Genomic DNA, 20,781 nt, shown 5'->3' with positions numbered 1-20,781 from the left:
ACCACACCCCCAACCATGCAGATACTTCCCCACAGGCTTCCTGATGCCCAGCACAGCCTCCTGAGGGCAGTGTTTCAGAATCTGTGTGGACATGGCCTTAGTGAAAGCTTGCAAGCCCCTAATTAAAAAAGAGATCGCCTTGTGTCTTACTGTGCAGGTCAGCTGCCATATATTACCCAAGCTCTGTGCCCAACCTCCCCCCCGCCCCACACACACACATTAACTCTAAAGATAACTTGTTGAGGTCCATTAGTACACAGAGGTCTAGAAAATAAGACCTTTAGGACCCTGAGTTATGAGGAAGTGTGACCAAGTAGTGTTGGGGGAACCTGGTTTGACTGAGCAATGTCATGAGCCTTCTAGGGAGAGGCCCCAAGGCTCAGAGAAAGGAGGGTTGAGGATACATTTCTATATAGTCTGTAGCTGATTAACCCATGAGCCTGACAGATCTGAGTTTGAATGTTGGCTCTGCCACTTACTAGCTGTGTGAGTTAGGCAAGTTACTTAAACTCTCCGAATCTCAGCTTCCTTATCTATAAAACTCGAGGCCCAGTGCACGGATTTGTGCACTGGTGGGGTCCCTTGGCCTGGCCTGCACCCTCTCGCAATCCGGGACTCCTCAGAGGATGTCAGAGAGCTGGTTTTGGCCCGATCCCTGCAGGCCAGGCCGAGGGACCCCACCAGTGTACAAATCCATGTACCGGGCCTCTAGTATGCATATAAGATCTTTGGTTAATCTTTTCCCGCCCTTCCTTCTACCCCCTTCCCTCTGATATTCATCAGTCTGTTCCATGTTTCCATGCCTGTGCATTGAGCATCTGCTGCCTGGTGGTCAGTGCGCATCATAGCTACCAGTTGAATGGTCGAATGGTCGCTTAGGCTTTTATATATATAGATTGGGATGATAATCATATCCATCTCAGAGTTCTGAAGATTAAATGTGATAATACATGTAAGCATTTGGAATAGTGCAGGTACATAAGTATTCAATGAATGTTAAAATAATAATAATGATTGTTTTAAATGTTTGTCAGTCTTAGAGAATTTGCCAGGTTGAGGTGAAGAGTTGAAGCCTTGATATAATTGGAGGTGACATGTAAGGATCCCTTTACCCTGTCGTAGAACCTTGTTACTCAAAGTGTGGTCCGTGGACCAGCAGCATTGGCATTACCTGGAAATTTCTTAGGAATGCAGAATCCCAGGCCTTGCCCCAGTTCTATGGAGTCTGCATTTTAGCAGGATGTCCAGGTGCTTTGTACATGGGTTTGAGAAGTGGGAGGCTGGGAATGAGGAGCTTGAGTTTGAGTCCTATGTGGTTCTCCAACCAGCTTGCTCTGTGACCTTGCTCAGTTCTCTGGGCCTGTCTGAGCCTTGGTTTTCTCACCTGTAAAATGAGGGGGTTGGATTAGTTTCTGACCATCACCATACCACCACTCCCCACTGACCACAGCATTGATCACACCAGGAGCCACAGCGCAAGTCAGGTACCCACCACCCCCCAGAGAGGATGGCACTCTTGTTCTCTAAGGAGGTGAGGGTAATCACAGTCTGAATGGGCCCAGCCCATGGCCTGGAATCCTACCTGCAGGATGCTGCTCTGCTGCCCATACTCCTGCAGGGAGAGGCCTGTGCTCCTGACCTGCTGCAGAGCCTCTTAGCCCTCACATGCATCTTAAAGTGGCCTCCAGTAGTGCTTTTGCCCTGATTTAGCTATTGCTTAAGAAGTTTTAAGATGAATGTCAAGGGCAGTCATGGCTGAATGTGCAAAACTAGCTCAGCCAAAGGTTCCAGGCCTCTGAGCCCATCATTTGTGGATATCCCTGCCAGCTCCCCAACCTGGGGTCAGGTGATGAAGGCCCACTCCTGGCTGGGGAGCTCTGGGGGAGGGGGGACTCACTGTGTTCTCTTGTCAGTCCCATTCCAGGGGTGTTTTCTGGGTGCAGAACCAGAGCACTGCAACAGGATAGGAAAAACCCGAGTTCTTGCCTAGGCACTGCCACTGACAGCCGTGTGAGCTTGGCGATTTGCTTTACCTCTCTGTGCTTTAGTTTCCTTATCAGTAATGTGAGAGAATGGGATTGGTGTTTTCAAACTGTTTGTGGTTGTGACTCACTAGAAGGGAATGCGTTTGCTTTTGTAACTTCCATACACAAGTGTTTAACTGAAACAAGTTTTGTGAAATAGTGCTCATGCTTTGTCGTTTTCTATTAGAGTTTCTTTTATTCTCCTTTCTTCGAGACAAAAAAAGAAAAGGTTGGTCACATCTCACTTTGGTTATGACTGGACTAGGTGGGTCACATCTCACTTTGGGTTATGACTGGACTAGGTGATCTATAAGGGCTGTTAGAGTCCAGAAGTCAAACAGGAAACCAGTATCCCCAGTGGAATGTAGAACATTTCAGTGGGATTCTTTACAAATGGCTCAGGGTGAAGTTAAGTGGTTCTGGGCATCTTCTAGGTCCTAGACGAGGAGATGAGTTTGAAGTTTGGGCTTGTGTGTGGGAGGAAGAGAAAGGTGCTTGTGAAGGAAAAGGAAGGAAGCGCTGGGGAATGGCCCAATTCAGGCTGGAGTTGGGGAATCCTGAGGAGTCTCAGAGCACCTCCCAGGCTCCTCCACAGCTCCCTTTCAGTACAGGGAATCACATTTCAATTCCACCAGGAAATGTGCACCTGTCCCAGAGATGGTAATGAGAGCTCAGGTCATTACTGCTGTGTGTCCAGCTCAGGGCCAGGCACCAGAGATACGATCCACATGTTTCTGGTCGCCCACATTTAATGATCACTTATTCTGTGCCAGGCTCTGAGTTAAGCAAATAGAACACAGAGTCCCTATCTTTGAGGAGTTTACAATTACAGTGATGAGGCAGAGTTTATACCCATAAAAATTCTGCCACAGAGCCAGCCAGAAAATTCCCATGCTGTTGAAACACTAGACAGTGTTGCCATTGGCAGCTGCGGCCTCTGCTTCCTCCTTTTCCAAACCATGCACTTCTTTCTTTTTCCCACTGGGCCCAGAGGAGATGGGATTGACCTTGGGGGAAATCTGGCCTTAACCAGGTCAAGCAGGGCATGGACTTCCTGTCCCAGCTCCCCAGGCTGGGCCATGCCCCGGGGTTAGAGTTTTGCTGCAGTGAGTGAAACAGGCCCCCCAGCTTCTTCTCCAGGTTCACCTCCGGGTTCTGGGAAGTAGGAGGACGCAGCTAAGATGAGTGCCTGGGATAACTCTTAAAAGCTGATGTCAGGAGACCCAGTCTCTGCAGTATTGTCAGAAATAACCCGGGGCCCTCCTTACTGCACTGCCATGGATACTCTTTAAACCTGCATGTTGGGAATAGGAAAAAAGGCCAGTCTGGGAGCATCCAATCCTCCAGCCCCTTGTCCTTTGGGGCAGAGGTAGAGGAAATCTCAGAGTTGAGTTGGAAGCCTGGGTACAATGTTTGACTCTATTGCATGTCCACTGGGAAGTAGCTACAGCCCTGTTGGGTGAGGTGGGGGACAAGGTCAAATGCAGGAACCTGAGGCTAAAACGCAGTTCCGCTGCTGAACTTCCAAAGCGAGGAATGCTCCATCCGTGCCTCTACTTCTCTCCAAGGGAGTGGGTTTAGATGGCCACTGTGCCACTCTCCTCCGTGTCCACTGTGCAGAGGCTCAGCGTTCTTTGCATTTAGCATAAGGGATACAGTTTACAGTAGACTGAGGAAGAACATCTGGCCACCTGGGAAGGGCCTTAGCTGTGTCATTCTTGAATGCTACTTTGCTTCACAAGGACCAGAGAATCTTGACTAAAAGGTAGATTGCTAGTCCCTTCCACAGAGAGTCTAAATCAGTGTGTCTTGGGGCCCCTCCCAATGCTCTCCCCCCAGTGGTTCTGATGCAGGCAGGCCACAGACTACACTTTGAGAAATGCTGCTCTAGCTTGTCCTTCCAGAATGTAACAACCTGCAGAAGGTACACCAGGGTGCCCTTGCATCTGTAATTTTACTCCTGCTCTGAGAGTAAAGGTAAGTTCTCGGGGGGGGGGGGGGGGGGGAGGCTCAAGCTGATAAGGCTATGGCTTAATCAGGCACCTGCATTTTATTGGTGTATTATTATTTGAGGCAGCAGCGTGCTGTTAACGTCGCCCTGAGAGCAAGTGGAAAGGTGAGGCCTGTTTGTGCTCTGCATGCTCCATGGGCATCATTTGTAAACCTAGCTAATGAAAAATGGTTTGCTTTATAGGATGGGATAAAGCTGCAAAGTTGGTTTATACAAGACAGCAGAATCTAATTAGGGAGAAACCATCCATCTTGAAAATTCAATTGGTGGTTTCACAGTCTTTGCAGAATTTTCTACAAATTCTTGTTTTCCTTTTATTAAGCTCTAATCGTATGTGCATGTGGGTGCATGAGAGAGAGAGAGAGACAGACATACAATTAGAGAGTCCTAGAGAGACTATTTCCAGGGGAACAAGAAAATTGTAAATACGGATTTTCCAGTAAGAGCTTCTCCTTGCTGTGCAGAGACTGCAACTGCCTGAAGAAGGTGACAGGGGGCAGTGGCGAGTCTGAAACCCTCACATTCTCATCTCAACCACAAAGCTGGCTGAGGCTGAACTTTGCTTCCATTTTCTTCTCTGGCAAATAGAAGACTCATTGAGACTTTTCCACTCTGGGATCAGTGCATATGGGGTGGAGGTGGGAAAGACGTGGGGAAGGGAGTCAGGCCTTGGCCATGATCTTGGCCTCCCCAGCCCTGTAGTGCAGTCAGCTGGCTCCATTCCTCACTCCAGTGTCTGCTCATTCCGCAATTGACAGGCTCCAGATGGGATTTGGATTGTTGATTATCCTAAATGCAAATGTAGGGATTTTTCAGTTTTAGTGAAGACAGTGTGCTGTTGGGGATGGAACATGAGATTGGGAATTGAGGCCTGGGTTCTCCCCTACTCTGAGACCCCCTGAACTCCTTTCTGAGACCCCCTGAACTCCTAATGGATTTTGCTCTTGAGTGAAGGCAAAGGAGAGAGGGAACAAGGAAAATAATATTTGACCAAGTAACATTCTAGAGCAGGAAGGTGTTGGACTGTGGTATGGAATAGTAATGCTTTACTCTAGTGTGGTACCTTAACTCGCAGTGTGCAAAACACTTTGTGAAGGTTAATTAATTTTCATAACACCTGTGGGAGGTTTGCAGAGTAAATTATTGCTAACTACCTCTCACCTTCCAGTTACCTTGTAAAGGCCTCTCAGAACCTAAGCCTTCATGATAATCCCCCTCTACCTTCTTCCCACACATCCCATCCTCCAGTCTCCACTACCACACACTCATGTGCACACACACACAAACACAGACACTTATGCTCCTCCTTTAGAGATGGGGCACCTGCCACAGGCAGACATCTGGCTGACATTCCATGCTCTAGGTTGGATCTGAGCTTTTCGTACTGGCCTTCAGGAAGACTCATTTTTTTCAAATCCCTCACTGCCCATATGGTGTCCTCAGTACATAATTGTTACTTTTCCCTTCACTATGGAAAATCTCCCTTTCCTGGACTCAGCCTTCTTAACGTTTTCCCCAACAACTCTACCATCTTCCCCACAACCAGAGCAGCAGCTTCCTCTACTTCCCTCCAGGCAGGGCTCTGTGGTCACAGAGTTACTGTCAGCTGGAGCCCAGTAAGGCACTGTGGGCTGGGGTCTACTTCATGATGTGAGGCTCCTGCCTGTTTCTTTCCTCCTTGCCCCCTTAGCATTGGACTTGGTGTTTGTAGGTGCTAAATTCCTGGTGTGCAGAGCCCATTCCATAAGTCTAAATTATATTACCCAGATTGTTGCTTTATGAAGGGCTTAAGCAATATTTTTTAATGTTCGTAGTGATATTATAGATCTCTCTTTCCACATTTACTCTGCTCTACTGAAGCACCCAGCTCATGTCCTTCCCCATGTCTTCTGTTCCCTAATGCCTCCTCATCCTGCACATGTCTTCATACCACATACACCAACTTGCTGCATGATTCCCCTACAGTTTCTACTTGCTCCTTGGCTGAAATCTGAAAGAATTGTAGAGGAACTTCTCAAAATGGGGTCCACAGGCCTCTGGAGAATCAGAGAACACATTTCAATATGATTGATTAAATACAGTCTATAGGCTACCCTTCATATCAGGCACTTCTACATGCATATTATTTTTTATTTAAATTTTTTATTGCTGACACTATTGCAAATGTCTCCCATCTTCCCACCTCCACTCAGCCCCCACCCTCCTAATCCCTTGGACCTCACCGCACTGTTGTTTGTGTCCATGGGCTATGCATATACTCTTTAGCTAATCCCTTCACCTTCCTTTATCCAGTCCCCACTACCCCTCTCCCCTCTGACATTTGTCAGTCTGTTCCATGTATCCATGCCTCTGGTTCTATTTTTGTTTGTCAACTTATTTTGTTCATTAGATTCCACATAGTAGTGAGATCATATGGTATTTGTCTTTCTCTGACTGGCTTATTTTGCTCAACATAATAATTTCCAGGTCCATGCATGCTGTTGTAAAGGGTAAGAGTTCCTTCATTTTTACAGCCATGTGGTATTCCATTGTGTAAATGTACCACAGCATTTTTATTCACTCATCTACTGTTAGGCACTTGGGCTATTTCCAAATCTTGGCTAGCCTATATAATAAAGAGGTAATATGCAAATTGACCATCACTCCAACACACAAGATGGCCACCCCCATGTGGTCAAAGATGGCCGGACATCCCTCCAGGGGTCCCAGATTGGAGAGGGTGCAGGCTGGGCTGAAAGACCCCCCCTGCCCCGCCCCATGCATGGATTTTGTGCATCGGGCCTCTAGTTGTAAATAATGCTGCTATGAACATAGGGATGCATATATTCTTTCTGATGGGTGTTTAGGGATTCTTAGGATATATGCCTAGAAGTGGGATCACTGGGTCAAATGGCAGTTCCATGTTTAATTTTTTGAGGAAACTCCATACTGTTTTCCATAATGGCTGCACCAGTCTGCATTCCCACCAGCAGTGTACTAGGGTTCCTTTTTCTCTACATCCTCACCAGCACTTGTTGTTTGTTGATTTATTGATGGTAGCCATTCTGATAGGTGTGAGGTGATATCTCATTGTAGTTTTAATTTGCATCTCTCTGATGATTAGTAATGTTGAGCATTTTTTTCATATGCCTATTGTCCATCTGTATGTCTTCTTTAGAGAAGTGACTATTCAGGTCCTTTGTCCATTTTTTAATGGGATTGTTTGTCTTCCTGGTGTTGAATTGTACAAGTTCTTTATATATTTTGGAGATTAACCCTGTATCAGATGAATCATTGGCAAATATGTCCTCCCATACAGTGGGTTCCATTTTTGTGTTGTTAATGGTTTCTTTTGCTGTGCAGAAGCTTTTTAGCAGTCCCATTTGTTTATTTCTTCCTGTATTTCCCTTGCTCTTGGAGACATATCAGCAAAAATATTGCCTGAGATTTTACTGCCTATGCTTACTTCTATAATTTTTATGGTTTCATGACCTACATTTAAGTCTTTTATCCATTTTGAGTTTATTTTTATGTGTGATGTAAGTTGGTGGTCTAGTTTCTTTTCTTTTTTCTTTTTTTTTTTTTGCATGTACCTGTCCAATTATCCCAATACCATTTATTGAATAGACTGTTTTTACTCCATTGTATGTTCTTGCCTCCTCTGTCAAATATTAATTGACCATAAAGTCATGGGTTGCTTTCTGGGCTCTCTGTTTTGTTCCATTAATCTATATGTCTGTTCTTGTGCCTATGCTAGGCTATTTTGATAACAGTGGTTTTGTAGTATAACTTTATATTCAGTATTATGATCCCTCCAAGTTTGTTCTTTTTTCTCAAGATTTCTGAGGCTATTTGGGGTCTTTTTTGGCTCCATATAAATTTTTGAAATGTTTGTTCTACGTTTCTGAAATATATCATTGGTATTTTAATAGGAATTTTGTTAAATCTATAGATTGCTTTGGGTAGTATGGACATTTTAATGATGTTAATTCTTCCAATCAGTGAACATCGTATATACTTCAACTTGTTTGCATTTGCCTATATTTCTTTCTTCAATGTCCTATAGTTTTCTGATTACTAGTCTTTTGCCTCCTTGGTTAAGTTTATTCCTAGGTACCTTATTTTTTGTTGCAATAGTAAATGGGATTGTTTTCTTAGTTTCTCTTTCTGAAAGTCCATTATTGGTGACTAAACATGCCACCAAATTCTGAATATTAATTTTGTATCTTACTACTTTGCCAAATTCAGTTATTAGATCCAGTACTTTTTTGGTGGAGTCTTTAGGGTTTTCTATGTATAATGTCATGTCATCTGTGAATAATAACAGTATTATTTCATCCTTTCAAATTTGGCTGCTTTTCATTTTTCTTCTTGTCTGATCACTGTGACTAGGACTTCCAGCACTATGTTGAATGAAAGTGATGAAAATGGACATCCCTGCCTTGTCCTGATCTTAAGGGAAATGCTTTTAGTTTTTGTCCATTGAGTATGATATTGGCTGTAGTTTTTCATATATGGCCTTTATTATGCTGAGGGATGATTCCTCAATTTGCACCTTGCTGAAAGTTTTTATCATAAATGGATATTGGATTTTATCAAATGCTTTTTCTGCATCTATTGGTATGGTCATGTGATTTTTATCTTTCATTTTGTTTATGTGATGTATCACATTTATTGATTTGCAGATATTGTACCTGCCTGACATCCCCAGAATAAACCCTACTTGGTCATGGTGTATTATCTTTTTAATGTATTGCAGGATCCAGTTTGCTAATATTTTGATGAGGATATTAGTAACTATTTTACCAGGGATTTTGGCATCTAATTTTCTTTCTTTGTAGTGTCTTTATCTGGTTTTGGAATTAGGATAATGCTGGCCTCATAAAAAAGAGTTTGGAAGACTTCCCTCCTCTTAATTGTTCTGGAATAGTTTGAGGAAGATAGGTGTTAGTGTTTCTTTAAAAGTTTGGTAAAAATTTGCCTGTGAAGCCATCTGGCCTAGGACTTTTGTTTGCTGTGAGTTTTTTTTTTTTTTTATTACTGCTTCAATTTCATTAGTTGTTATTGGCCTATTCAAGTTTTCTGATTCTTCCTGATTGAGTTTTAAAAGATTGTATGTTTCTAAGAATTTGTCCATTTTGCCCCCATTGTCCAATTTGTTGGCACATAGTTGTCATAGTATTTTCTTATAATCTTTGTATTTCTGTGATGTCAGCCTCTTTCATTTCTGATTTTATTTGGGTCTTCTCTCTTTCTTTCTTGGTGAGTCTAGCTAAAGGTTCATCATTCTTTTTAAAAATATATTTTTTATTGATTTCAGAGAGGAAGGAGAGGGAGAGAAAGATAGAAACATTAATGATGATAGAGAATCATTGACTGGATTCCTCCTGCCCGTCCCACACTGGAGATCGAGTCCATAATCCGGGCAGGTGCCCTGACCTGAGAATAGAACTGTGACCTCCTGGTTCATAGGTCAACACTCAACCATGAGCCATGCTAGCCGGCTCATCAATCTTGTTTATCTATCAAAGAACCAACTCTTGGTTTCATTGATCTTTTGTATTTTTTTTTAGACTCTCATTTATTTCCACTCTGATCTTTATTTCCTTCCTTTTGTTTACCCTGGGTTTTTCTTGTTTGCTTTTTTATTGTTTGTTTGTTTGTTTTGTTTTGTTTTGTTTTTCCCTAGCTCTTTTAGGTATAGGGTTATATTGTTTATTTGAGATTTTTCTTGCTTCTTTAAGTAGGCCTATAATGCTATGAACATCCCTCTCAGGACTACTTTCACTGTGTGCCAGAGATTTAGAGTTGTTGTGTGTTCATTTTCATGTAATTTTAAATTTTTTCCTCAATCTCATTGGTAACCTAGTCATTGTTCAATAACATGCTATTTAGCCTCCATGTGTTTGAGTGTTTTTAGTGTGTGTTTTTTTATTATAGTTAATTTCTAGTTTCATGCCATTATGATCCCAGAAGATGCTTATTTTCCATGTTCTTGAATTTGTTAAAACTTATTTTGTGTCCTAACATGTGGTCTAGCTTTGACAGTATTCCATGTGCACTTGGGAAGAATGTATATTTTGCTGCTTTGAAATGAAATGTTCTGTAAATACCAATTAAATCCATCTGATCTCATGTGCCATTTAAGGTCACTGTTTCCTTATTTATTTATTTATTTATTTATTTATTTATTTATTTATTTTTGTCTGGAGATATATCCAGTGATGATAGTGGGGTGTTAAAGTCCCCTATGACTGTATTGCTGTAGTTTTCTCCCTTAAAGTCTCCAATATGTTTTAAAAATAGATTTAGATGCTCCTATATTGGGTGCATATATGTTTATAAGAGTTATGCCCTCTTGTTGGATTGATCCCTTTAGTATTATGCAATGGCCTTCTTTGTCTCTTTTTATGGCCTGTATTAAAGTCTGTTTTGTTAGATATTGGTATTGCTACCACAGCTTTGGTTTTTTTTGTTTCATTTCCATTTGCATGGGTTATTGTTTTCCATCCCTTCAGTTTCAATCTGTGTGAATCTTTTGCTCTGAGGTAGGTCTTTTTTAGACAGCATATATATGGGTAAAGTTTTCTTATTCATTCAGCTACCCTGTGTCTTTTGATTGGAGCATTTAATCCAATTACATTTAAGGTTATTATTGATGGTACTTATTTGTTGCCATTTTTTTCTTTATACGTATGTTCCTCTCTTTGTCTATATCTTCTTCTTAAAGCAGTCCTTTTAACATTTCTTGCAATGTTGGTTTGGTGGTAATGAACTCCTTAACCTTTTGTTTTTAATCTGGGAAGCTCTTTATTTTACCTTCTATTTTAAATGATAGCCTTGCTGTATTGAGTAGTCTTGGTATCACATCCCTGTTTTTCATTATGTTGCATACTTCATGCCAATCCCTTCTGACCTCATGTGTTTCTGTTGACAGCCTTATGGGAACTCCCTTATTGTTAACTGTCTCTCTTTCTGCCTTTAAGATTCTCTCTTTGTCTTTAACCTTTGCCATTTAATTATGATGTGTCTTTGTGTGGGTCTCATTGGGTTTGTCTTGATTGGGATTCCTTGTGCTTCCTGATGTGACTTTTTCCTTCACCAGGTTAGGGACTTTTTCTGTCATTATTTCTTCAAACAAGATTTTGTATCCCTTGCTCACTTTCTTCTCCTTCTGGCACCCCTATGATGTGACTATTGTTACATTTCATGTTGTTCCAAACTATGCTTGATTTTTAAAATTATTTTTTCTTTTTGTTACTCTGATTGGGTGGTGGGTTTTTTGTTGTTTTTGTTTTTACCTTTTCTTTCAAATAGCTGATTTGATCTTTTGCTTGATCAAGCTTACTTTTAATTTCTTCCAATGTATTCTTGATGTTAGATATGGTATTCTTTATTTCCGACTGGTTCTTATTCATGGTTTCTGTGTCCTTTCTCATGTTGATGTAGTTCCTACCAAGTTCCTTGTAGTTTTCATTAATTTACTTGTAGTTACCATTAAGTTCCTTGAACATCCTTATAACCATTACTTTGAACTCTATGTCTGATAAATTGCTTGCCTCCATATTATTTAGCACTTTTGTTGGAAATTCCTCCTTTTCTTTTATTTGGGGGTTGTTTCTTTGTCTCCCTATTTTAGCTGCCTCCTTGTGTTTGTTTCTATGTATTAGATAGAACTGCTATGACTTCCAGTCTTTGTGGGATGGCTTTATGTAGTAAGTGTCCTGTGGGATCCAGTGGTGCAGTTTCTTGAACTCCTGAGCTGGGTGCTCTAGAAATGTCCCTTGTGTGGATTATTTCGTCTCTCCTGTTGCAATTGCATGTTGATTGTTGTTGTCATGTTTGTGGGTGTGATCTCCCTTTAGGCTGGCTGACTGTGAGGTTCAACCCCAATCACATCTTGTGAGCTGTTGTACGGGTATTCTCACTACACCTTTCAGAACTATAGTCTTTACTGGCCCCTCACTGCCACATCCTCTAGCTCCCATGTCCAGAAACTGCCACATGTATATTCTTATTTAATCCTCACAACCCTTTTCTACAGTAGGTATTACCATCTGATTTTTCAGATATAGATCACTCAGGCCCACTGAGGTAATGTGACTTGTCCAAGGCCAAAAAGTTTACAAATGCCAGAACCAGGATTTGAACTGAGGCCTTTCAACTCTTGGTTCAATGAACTCTGAGCCAACCATAGCTGTCACATGGGGCTTATGACCTTGAGGAATATGCTAAAGGAGTCATCTAGGCACCATAATGAAAGGATAGGATAAATATTAGTGCTCATGACTATTATTTACTCTGGCTGGCTCCATCACACATTTGTTTCTCTGTCCCCCTGAGAACTCAGATCTTTTTCCTTCCCTTTTATTTAATCTATCTATTCTCTTTCACCTCTTCCATTTATAGCTCAAAATAACTAGGCATAAACAGCAGACAATTAAATAATTAAACAATGCCCTGGAAGAGGGATGTTTGAGAATGGCTAATAGAAGACAGGTTTAATAGTTATGCCCACATTTATTAATTAATAGCTCAGATAGGTTTATTATAGATGGTTGTTTTTGTCTTGTTCAACATTTTTACCAATGGCATAAATAAAAGGAGGTAAGGGGGGATATTTTATAGTATAAAGTTTCAGCCATAAAGAAGATTTGACAGATATAAACTTTTATGCACTAAACAACATAGCAGCAAATATATATAAGGCAGAAACTTTTAGAAAAACAAAGGAAATCTGATAAAAACAAGATTTAAGAATTTTAGAAGTCTTTAATAAACTTATCTCAAATTTAACAGATGAATCAGGCAAAAAGTACATTAGATATGTACAGTACTTGAAAGTGTCCACCATCAGGCTTAATTTAAGAGATGAATGTATAGTGTGTGCCCTACAAATAAATACACATGCTTCCCATAGAATTTACATAAAATTGATAGTGTTTTTGGTTACAAAGGGAAGGTTAATTGATTTTGTAAAGTAAATACCTTACCAGTATATTCTCTTATTATAATATGATAACACTAGAAACCAATAGTATATATTGCATGGGGCGACCAGGCCAGGAGGGGGGTTATTGAGGGACGACCAAATGACTGAACAGCAGGCTGCATGGGGCGACTAGGCTAGCAGGGGGGTTAGTGAAGGACAACCAAATGACTGGACAGCAGGCTGCGTGGGGCAACCAGGCCAGCAGGGGGCGGGCAGTGAGGGGTGACCAAATGATTGAAAAGCAGGCTGCGTGGGGTGACCAGGCCAGCAGGGGGGGCAGTGAGGGGCGACCATGCTGGCAGAGGGCATTAGTGAGGGGTCACCAGGCTGGCAGGGGGCATTTGAGAGCGACCATGCTGGTAGGGGGGCCATGAGGGGCGTCCAGGCTGGCAAGGGTGGGAGGGCAGCAGTTGGGGGTGACCAGGCCGGCAGGGGAGCAGATGGGGGCAACCAGATCAGCAGGGGAGGCAGTGAGGGGCAACCAGGCTGGCAGGGGGGGCAGTTGGAGGTAATCAGGCAGGCAGGCAGGTGAGCAGTTAGGAGCCAGTAGTCCCGGATTGGAGAGGATGCAGGCTGGGCTGAGGGACACCCCACCCCATGCACGAATTTCATGCACTGGTCCACTATTTTTTTTTTTTTTTCAGAGAGGAAGGGAGAGGGAGAAAGAGATAGAAACATCAATGATAAGACAGAGTCATTGATCAGCTGCCTCCTGCTCACCCCACACTGGATATTGAGCCTGCAACCCGGGCATGTGTCCTGACCAGGAATTGAACTGTGACTTCCTGGTTCATAGGTCAATTCTCAACCACTGAGCCATACTGGTGGGCAGTTTATATATTTTAAACAGTCTTCTAAATAACTCTAGATAAAGGAAGTAATCAAAACCAACATTATAGATTATTTAGCTTACATTATGATTAAAATTTAAAACATAACAAAACTTAGAAGGTCATTGAGTACACTGAACAGCCATGTGGTAAACCATTAAGACAGTGACAGGCTGGAAAGATGGACTGAATCTAACAAACATGAAATCTAACAGAATTATATTTAAGATTTTGCCAAAAACCAAAAAGCCAATGGCAGAAGCACAAAGTGGGAGAGGTATGATTGAGTAGCACCATCTTTAAAACAAAAACCGTCACACAAACATAAAGGTTAGAGTTTTTAGTTGACAAATGGGTCATGCCAAGAAAAATCATGTGATGTTAGGCTTCATGAAGAGATATGCAGCATTAAGAACAAGAGAGGCAATAGCCCAGCTCTAATCTGCACAGAATACTCAGTTTGGGGCTCTGTGATTTGAGAGAGCTAAATTAGAGCCCATTTTGCAAGGCATAAAGAGAATGGTGAGCAGACTTACCAAAAAAATACATGTGAGACATGAGTCAAGGAAGTGGAGAGGCATGGCCTGAACCCAGGGCTATTCTTTGAAGTCTTAATGCTGTTTCAAATATATGAAAGGTTTTTATGGAGAGGATGTTTATAATCATAGGAAGACACATTTCTATGGGCCAGAATATTCCAAAGATGAAAGAGTTGCTTAGAGATCCAGCAAGTCCCCTATCACTGGAGCTGTTCTAATATAGTTTGGTTAAATACTTGGTGAGGATATTGTGGTAAGAATTTTAATACTGGAAAAATAGGTGGTTGGATCAGACAAACCTTCCAACCCTGAAATTCTTCAATTCCCCTGGAATCTAGTGTTCCCCCAAGATAGTCCACAGGCTTCTGAGTTTGGTACCCAAAATCTTAAACATTAACATTTTGAGCACAGGGCCTGTGGGTGGTATAAATGTCTGATTGTTTATAACCTAATTAAAACAGCATTAACCCATATGAAACAGTTCTTCAGAACTTAAAAATTAAATGTCAAATAAAGACGTGTGGTGTTCTAAGAGTTCAGAAAAGAGGGTCAGTGAGGGTTGGAATACATAGGGAAATCTATTGGCTTATGTAGGAGATTTCAAAGTCTATGCTTGTGTGCATCAAGCAACGAGTGGTTTTAAAAATCATGGGAACAAAAATGTATATAAGAAGCAAACAGAATTGGTTGCCTTTTTCCTTTGGATGGAAGAATAAGGTGTGCCCATCTGAAACAACACACACTGTGCACATACATCTTTTCAGTGTCTCTCGCTATTATTGCTCTCACAGGTCCCTGCAGAGCTTCTTGGCTCTGCAGCTCCTGCTTTCACACAACCTTGTCTCTAATGGATTGATCTGACAGTGGTTTTTATTGACTAAGCTTTGTATTCTTCATCTTCGATTGCCTCTGACCCTTACAATCCCAACAACCCCTTTACCCTTGAAACTAAAGCCCTCCTCCCCTTGGAGGAATGCAGGTCCTTGCCCTCCACAGCTCCTGATAATAATTATCATAATAAATAATCCCTGAATTTATTTAGGGCTTTGTAGTTCCAAATGCTTTCCACACCTGCTCTCTTGTTTGACATTCATCATGACAGTGCTGGGAGGAATGCAGGGTAGGTGCTATCCTGGGATATAAGGTCACTTGTCCAAGGTCACATGGAGGAAATGAGCTGGCTCTGGGATGGACCCCTAGGGCTCTGACTCCTGAACTGGTTTCTCCTGTGTCTGATCCAGGCTGGTCATGAGTCAGGGTGCATCCTCAAAAGCCATACAGGCCTGGGCAGTCTCCCAGGAGGCCAGCCAAGCCAACACATTTCCAAAGGCCTGGTTCCGTGTATGAGTCTGGTTGGGCCCAGGATCACTGATCCCCACCTGGATTCCCAATGCTTCTTTGTAGTGGACTCAGCCTGTGTGAGTGAGGGCCAGGAGTACACACCTTTCAGAGGTGACATCTGCCTTCCCTCCAATTGTTTTTTTAGCAGTTTGCAAAATTACTTCATGACTAGCAAACTGACAAGGTTTATTAATTTAATCAAATAAAACTTAGAGCAAAGTTAATGTAACACATTTAATGATAGTACAGAATTAATGCCCTGCATAGTTTTTAGGCATAAATGGTAAACAGTTTATGAATGACTGTAATTAGTATTACTTTAACAGAGCCAAATTAATTTTTTAATTCTTCTCATCTCACTTTATTAGTTCTCCAATATTTATATAGTTGAAATTGCTGTCTAAAGTTTTGCTTGACACCATTTGCCATCTAGCATCTGAATTTCTTCACGTACAGGAAGATAATTCCTGGGACCAAGAGAAGACCATTTTTCTTTCTGAAAGTTCTTTCAAACTGTATTCATTTCTGTCCCTGAGATGTTCCCATTTAACAGCAGGTGTTCTTGTTTCTTATTTCTCTGTAAGATTTTCTTGTATTGTCATGGGTTAGCTAAGAACAAAAGTAACCATCCAAAACATCTGTCATTTACCAAGAACAGATTTCTTACTCTTAGTTGAAAAGATATTTGTTGCACCCAGGATGTCAAACACAATGATAAATACAGGGCTGCAGCTCATGGAAGTCTTGGAGAGCTGTCACCTTTTACTGAGCACATCTTGGGACCATTGCTGTACTCACTCAAAGTCAGGTTTCTGGTCTTGGATGTACTGGTACAGCTAAGAGAGGGAACTCAGAGGCTGGTGCTCTAATGAGTGACCTTGACCATGGAGATTCACACCAGTTCCTTTTTCTGCATCTGTTTTGTGGTTTCTGTAGAATTAAAAGGGTGCCAATCAAAATGGCTCCTTAGTCATTGCTCAGTCTGTGCAAGTGACAGGTAGCAAGAGAGGAAGGGGCAGTGAGCGGGCTGTGGTGCAATCTTAGGCAGCAGGAACAGCTGACACTGGATTAGAGTCCCAAGTGGACATAGGGAGGTAGGGCTTAAAATGATGAAAGGCTCAGGGGAATAAATACCTACCCATCCTTGATGTTTTCCTCAGAAATCTCCCCAGTACCTCTTAGAACTGAGACTAGGACTGTTTCCTCAATTATTAAAGTCTTCTTACTTGAATTAAGGGTAGAGGGGGCTTGCTATCATTTGAGTTTAGGATTACAAGTGCCAAAATTTGCAGGATGTGTGTGTGTTACATGCTCAAAACAGACCTTGAGAGCTGTGACCTTGGCCTGTTCACTGGAGCCAAGGTTCCTTTAATAGGAGAGAAAGAGGGCAGAGAGCAGGGGCAGAGAGGGGGCCTGTCACTGCAGGTCAGAGAAAAGGCATAGAAACACAATATCCTGGGAATGTTAGTGCGCAGTGTGATAACTTCCGGTCTCAGTTCAAATGCTAATATCTGATCCTTCCTGTTTGAATTTGGGGGCATTTGAAGGAGGATCTATCACTGGGCAAAAAGGAGGAACAACCCCAGGGTGACTTACAAGCCTTGTCCTCACAGCCTCTTTTGTTTTCATCTGTGTAGGAGCCATGAGCTTCCTTCCTGTCCTGTGGGGCTCTTCTGAGTTGGGGGAGGATGATGAGAGTGGGGATGAGGACATCTCATTGTAACTCCAGCCTTTAACCAGCCTCACAGTCTCATACTGTCTGCCTGTGGCCCCGAGCCTAGAGGGCATGAGCACCTGGGCAGGTGTAGCAACTTCCTTTGCAGGGGGTATAGTGGTGGTGGTTGTCATTATCATGCAATCTTTTGAGCTCTTATGAGAAATATGTATCCCACAAACTTCAGCACACAATTCTAGGAGAGCCCTCTGATAGCGCAGCTCAGATGGTGCTGATATAGCCAGGTAGAGAGAATGCGTCCAACATGGGAATGACATAGACCAAGAAGCCGGACAGGAAAGAAGCCCACATAACTTTATGAGTCTACAAACAGGGGGGTCAGCGGGCAGGAGGCAGGGTGTGTGTAGCAGAGGCCAGGGCCTTGGTGTTAAATAAAGCTGATAGAACCAGGGCAGCTTCTCTGAGGAGCATGTGCATGGCCGGGAGTGATGGTTCGAAGGAAGAAGAGGAGAGGGTCCTGCTGGCCTCTGTAGTCGGCTGATCCTGAGGACCTGATCCTGCAGCTCAGACTGACCTGACCTATGCAGTGTCACCCCACCACCCACAGCTCCAGTGGGGTTCTGGTGCCCAAGCTCTAGGACTTGCTTCTGTGGGATAAAATAATTTCAGTGTAGGCCTCATCAGACTCTCCTTTTGTCCTCTCTGCAGGAAAATTGCTGCTTATGATGAAGAAATCCAGCATCTCTATGAGGAGATGGAGCAGCAAATCAAAAGTGAGAAGGAGCGGTTTCTCTTGAAGGTAAAAGTCACCTCTGGGGCTTGGCTCTGCGGGCCAGGTTGATCTCACCTGCTCTGCCTGCCTCCCCCAAGTTAAGACTGCAATGCCTCACCCATGGCACTACTGATTCCCTTTTGCTCTGCTTGATTTATAATTATTTCAAGACATTTGTCACCTTCAAATATAGCATATAATGTACTTGTTTATTTGTATTGATGGTGATCTGTCTGCTCCCACTAACATGTAAGCTCCACAAGAGCAGGGATATTTAACTTTACTACCTAACATATCCTTAGCACCTTGACCATGCCTGGAACGTAGTAGGTACTCAAAAATTGTTTCTTGGATCAATGAGTAAATGAACAAGTGAATGAATAAATGAATGAACGGATGAAGGTGCATGTTTTATCAGTTTAAGCAGCCTGAAGACGGGGTCTGACACTTGCTCTAGACCCATATGGTAGGCCCACCCAAATGCACCAGCTCACTCCACTCCCTAAGGGGACCATCCTTGGCACTTGTAAATCCAACCCTTTCCCCTTAGACACCTAGAAAATTTAATAGCCAAGACAAACAAAATCCCACCTTTCTCAGATACCCTGGGAGAAAATTTAAAACTCACATTTCCTATTCCTAGTCTGACACTTAGCCTCCTACCTACCCCTGCTATTTGACTTGGGAGGTCAGAACTGGTAAAATCATCACCTTTTCCAGGCTAAGCTAAGCATATGCATATTCATAAAACAAAGCTATAGGAAACTCTATTTTCCATTTTTGGATTAACTACTTGGTGGGTTCTCAGCAGAAAAGTTTTGATCTTGAACAGTGACCTCCTGTCTTAGTCAGTTTGGGCTGCTATTACAAAAATACCATAAAAATGATTGGCTTACAAACAACAAACATTTACCTCTCACCATTCTGGAGGCTAGAAGTCCGAGATCAGGGTAGTCAGGTTCTGGTGAGAGCCCTATTCTGGGTCGTAAACTGACAACTATTCTTTGTCTCCTCACATGGCAGAAGGACAAGCAAGCTCTCTGCGGTCTCTTTTATAAGGACACTAATCACCTCCCAAAGGCCCCACCTTTTAATACCATCACCTTGGGGGTTAGGTGACAGCATATAAATTTTTGGGGACACAATACAGAGACCACATCATCTCTGGCCACTCAGCACTGAGGCTGTTGTCACAATGTCTTTTTTTCCTGCTAATGTGGCTGGTTTGAACCATTTTTTAGTTGTATGCAGCTTTGATCATCCATACCACATCTTCATTTATTATCACAGATGTCATTGAAATGGAGAAGGAGTCTGGATGCCTTCCAGAAAAAGCCAGTCATGTTCTTTAACTAGAGACTTGTCAGTATCTCCAGACCTCCTCCCTGTTCCTTTTTAGAGCTTTAAAACATTCTGGCTGCCCCCCAACCTTCAGCATAGGGAGTAAGTATATGGCAGACAGAATCACACACTCCTCACCTAGCAGACCTTGAAACAGTCCTCTCAGAACAGCAGCCTTCCCCCACCCTGCAGTAGGAGAGCCACTTCCTTTACCTAAAATGGCCCACTTCACAGAGGGGCTGAGCTCTGGGGCATTTGCCCCTCTGCCTGGGCCATGACAACAGGTCAAAGTCCTGGCTAAAAAAAAGGGATGCTTCCAGAAGCAAAAGTGGGCCAACGCATGGGGCTTGGGAGTGGGAAGAGGTCAGAGGAAAAAATTCAAGGACAAATTAGTATCACAAAGGTGACCTGACCATGCTGCTGCTTCACCCACCTGCCCCCTTCTGTCCCCTGCTTCTCCCTTCTCAATAGCAAACACCTTTCAGACTCAGTGCTTAGATTTATGTTTTCTGCATAAGCATGGAAACTATTATTAGAAAGTGCTATGGCATGCTACTAAGCCTTGGATACGCAGGCTTTTGCTGGGCCACAGTGTGAGCGCAGTGGTGTTACAGTTGATGACAGCATGGAAAAGCAGGACCTTCTGGGGTTTGGATTCTGGCTCTACATTTAGCAGCTTGTTTGACCATGAGGGAAATATTAGTCACTTGCACACCCAGCTCCAGGTACTAGACTCTCAAAGCTCTGTGCTGGCAGGGCAATAAGACACTTGCAGGCCCATGGTGGAGATGGCAGCATCACCATGAGGATCAGTAGCAGCTCCCCTCCCAGCACTGCCCACCGGGTACCTGCCCCATGAGCAGCAGACAAGCCAAATGAAGCAGGTTTCCTGTAACAGAAGTTAGGAGCAGGAACTGCCTCATTAAATCTGCTTCTGCCATTACGTGTGGTTGAGATGAGGACAGTCAGGCTGCCCCTGAGCTGCAGTCACCTGCCTGAAAATGGGCAGAGGAGCATTTACAAACAATGAGCCCAGGAAATACTCTGAGCCTTTCAACAGAGGTGTCCAAAGGCCTCTGCCCCAAGAGCTGTTGTCGATTGTTGCACCATCACGTGCAACCTGCCAGCAGGACAGGCCGCCCCTCCAGTGCAGCCTCCACAGCTGTCCTCCTCGGGAAGGCATTGTTCCATGGGACGGGCAACCAGGGCTCCTACAGTGAGTTATTGGAGGTTATGGTGTTTTCTTCTCTTCCTGCATGGTTTGTACCTCTGTTCTG

At 43.0% G+C, this 20,781-nt stretch overlaps 1 protein-coding gene across 1 annotated transcript in view; it reads left to right on the top strand.

Annotated features, from left to right (window-relative positions):
- CRACR2A (calcium release activated channel regulator 2A) overlaps positions 1 to 20,781 on the top strand; it is a gene marked incomplete at both ends in the record, with an annotated part of 77,577 nt that overhangs the window by 15,696 nt on the left and 41,100 nt on the right. The window contains one exon of the mRNA XM_080660335.1: positions 18,100 to 18,190. Coding sequence (XP_080516461.1) covers positions 18,100 to 18,190 — 91 coding nt within the window. The remainder of the gene's footprint in view (positions 1 to 18,099; positions 18,191 to 20,781) is intronic.

Source organism: Plecotus auritus (assembly GCF_963455305.1).
Source record: "Plecotus auritus genome assembly, chromosome: 3".
Lineage (NCBI taxonomy): Eukaryota > Metazoa > Chordata > Mammalia > Chiroptera > Vespertilionidae > Plecotus > Plecotus auritus.
This window is presented reverse-complemented; position numbering and strand designations above follow the sequence as displayed.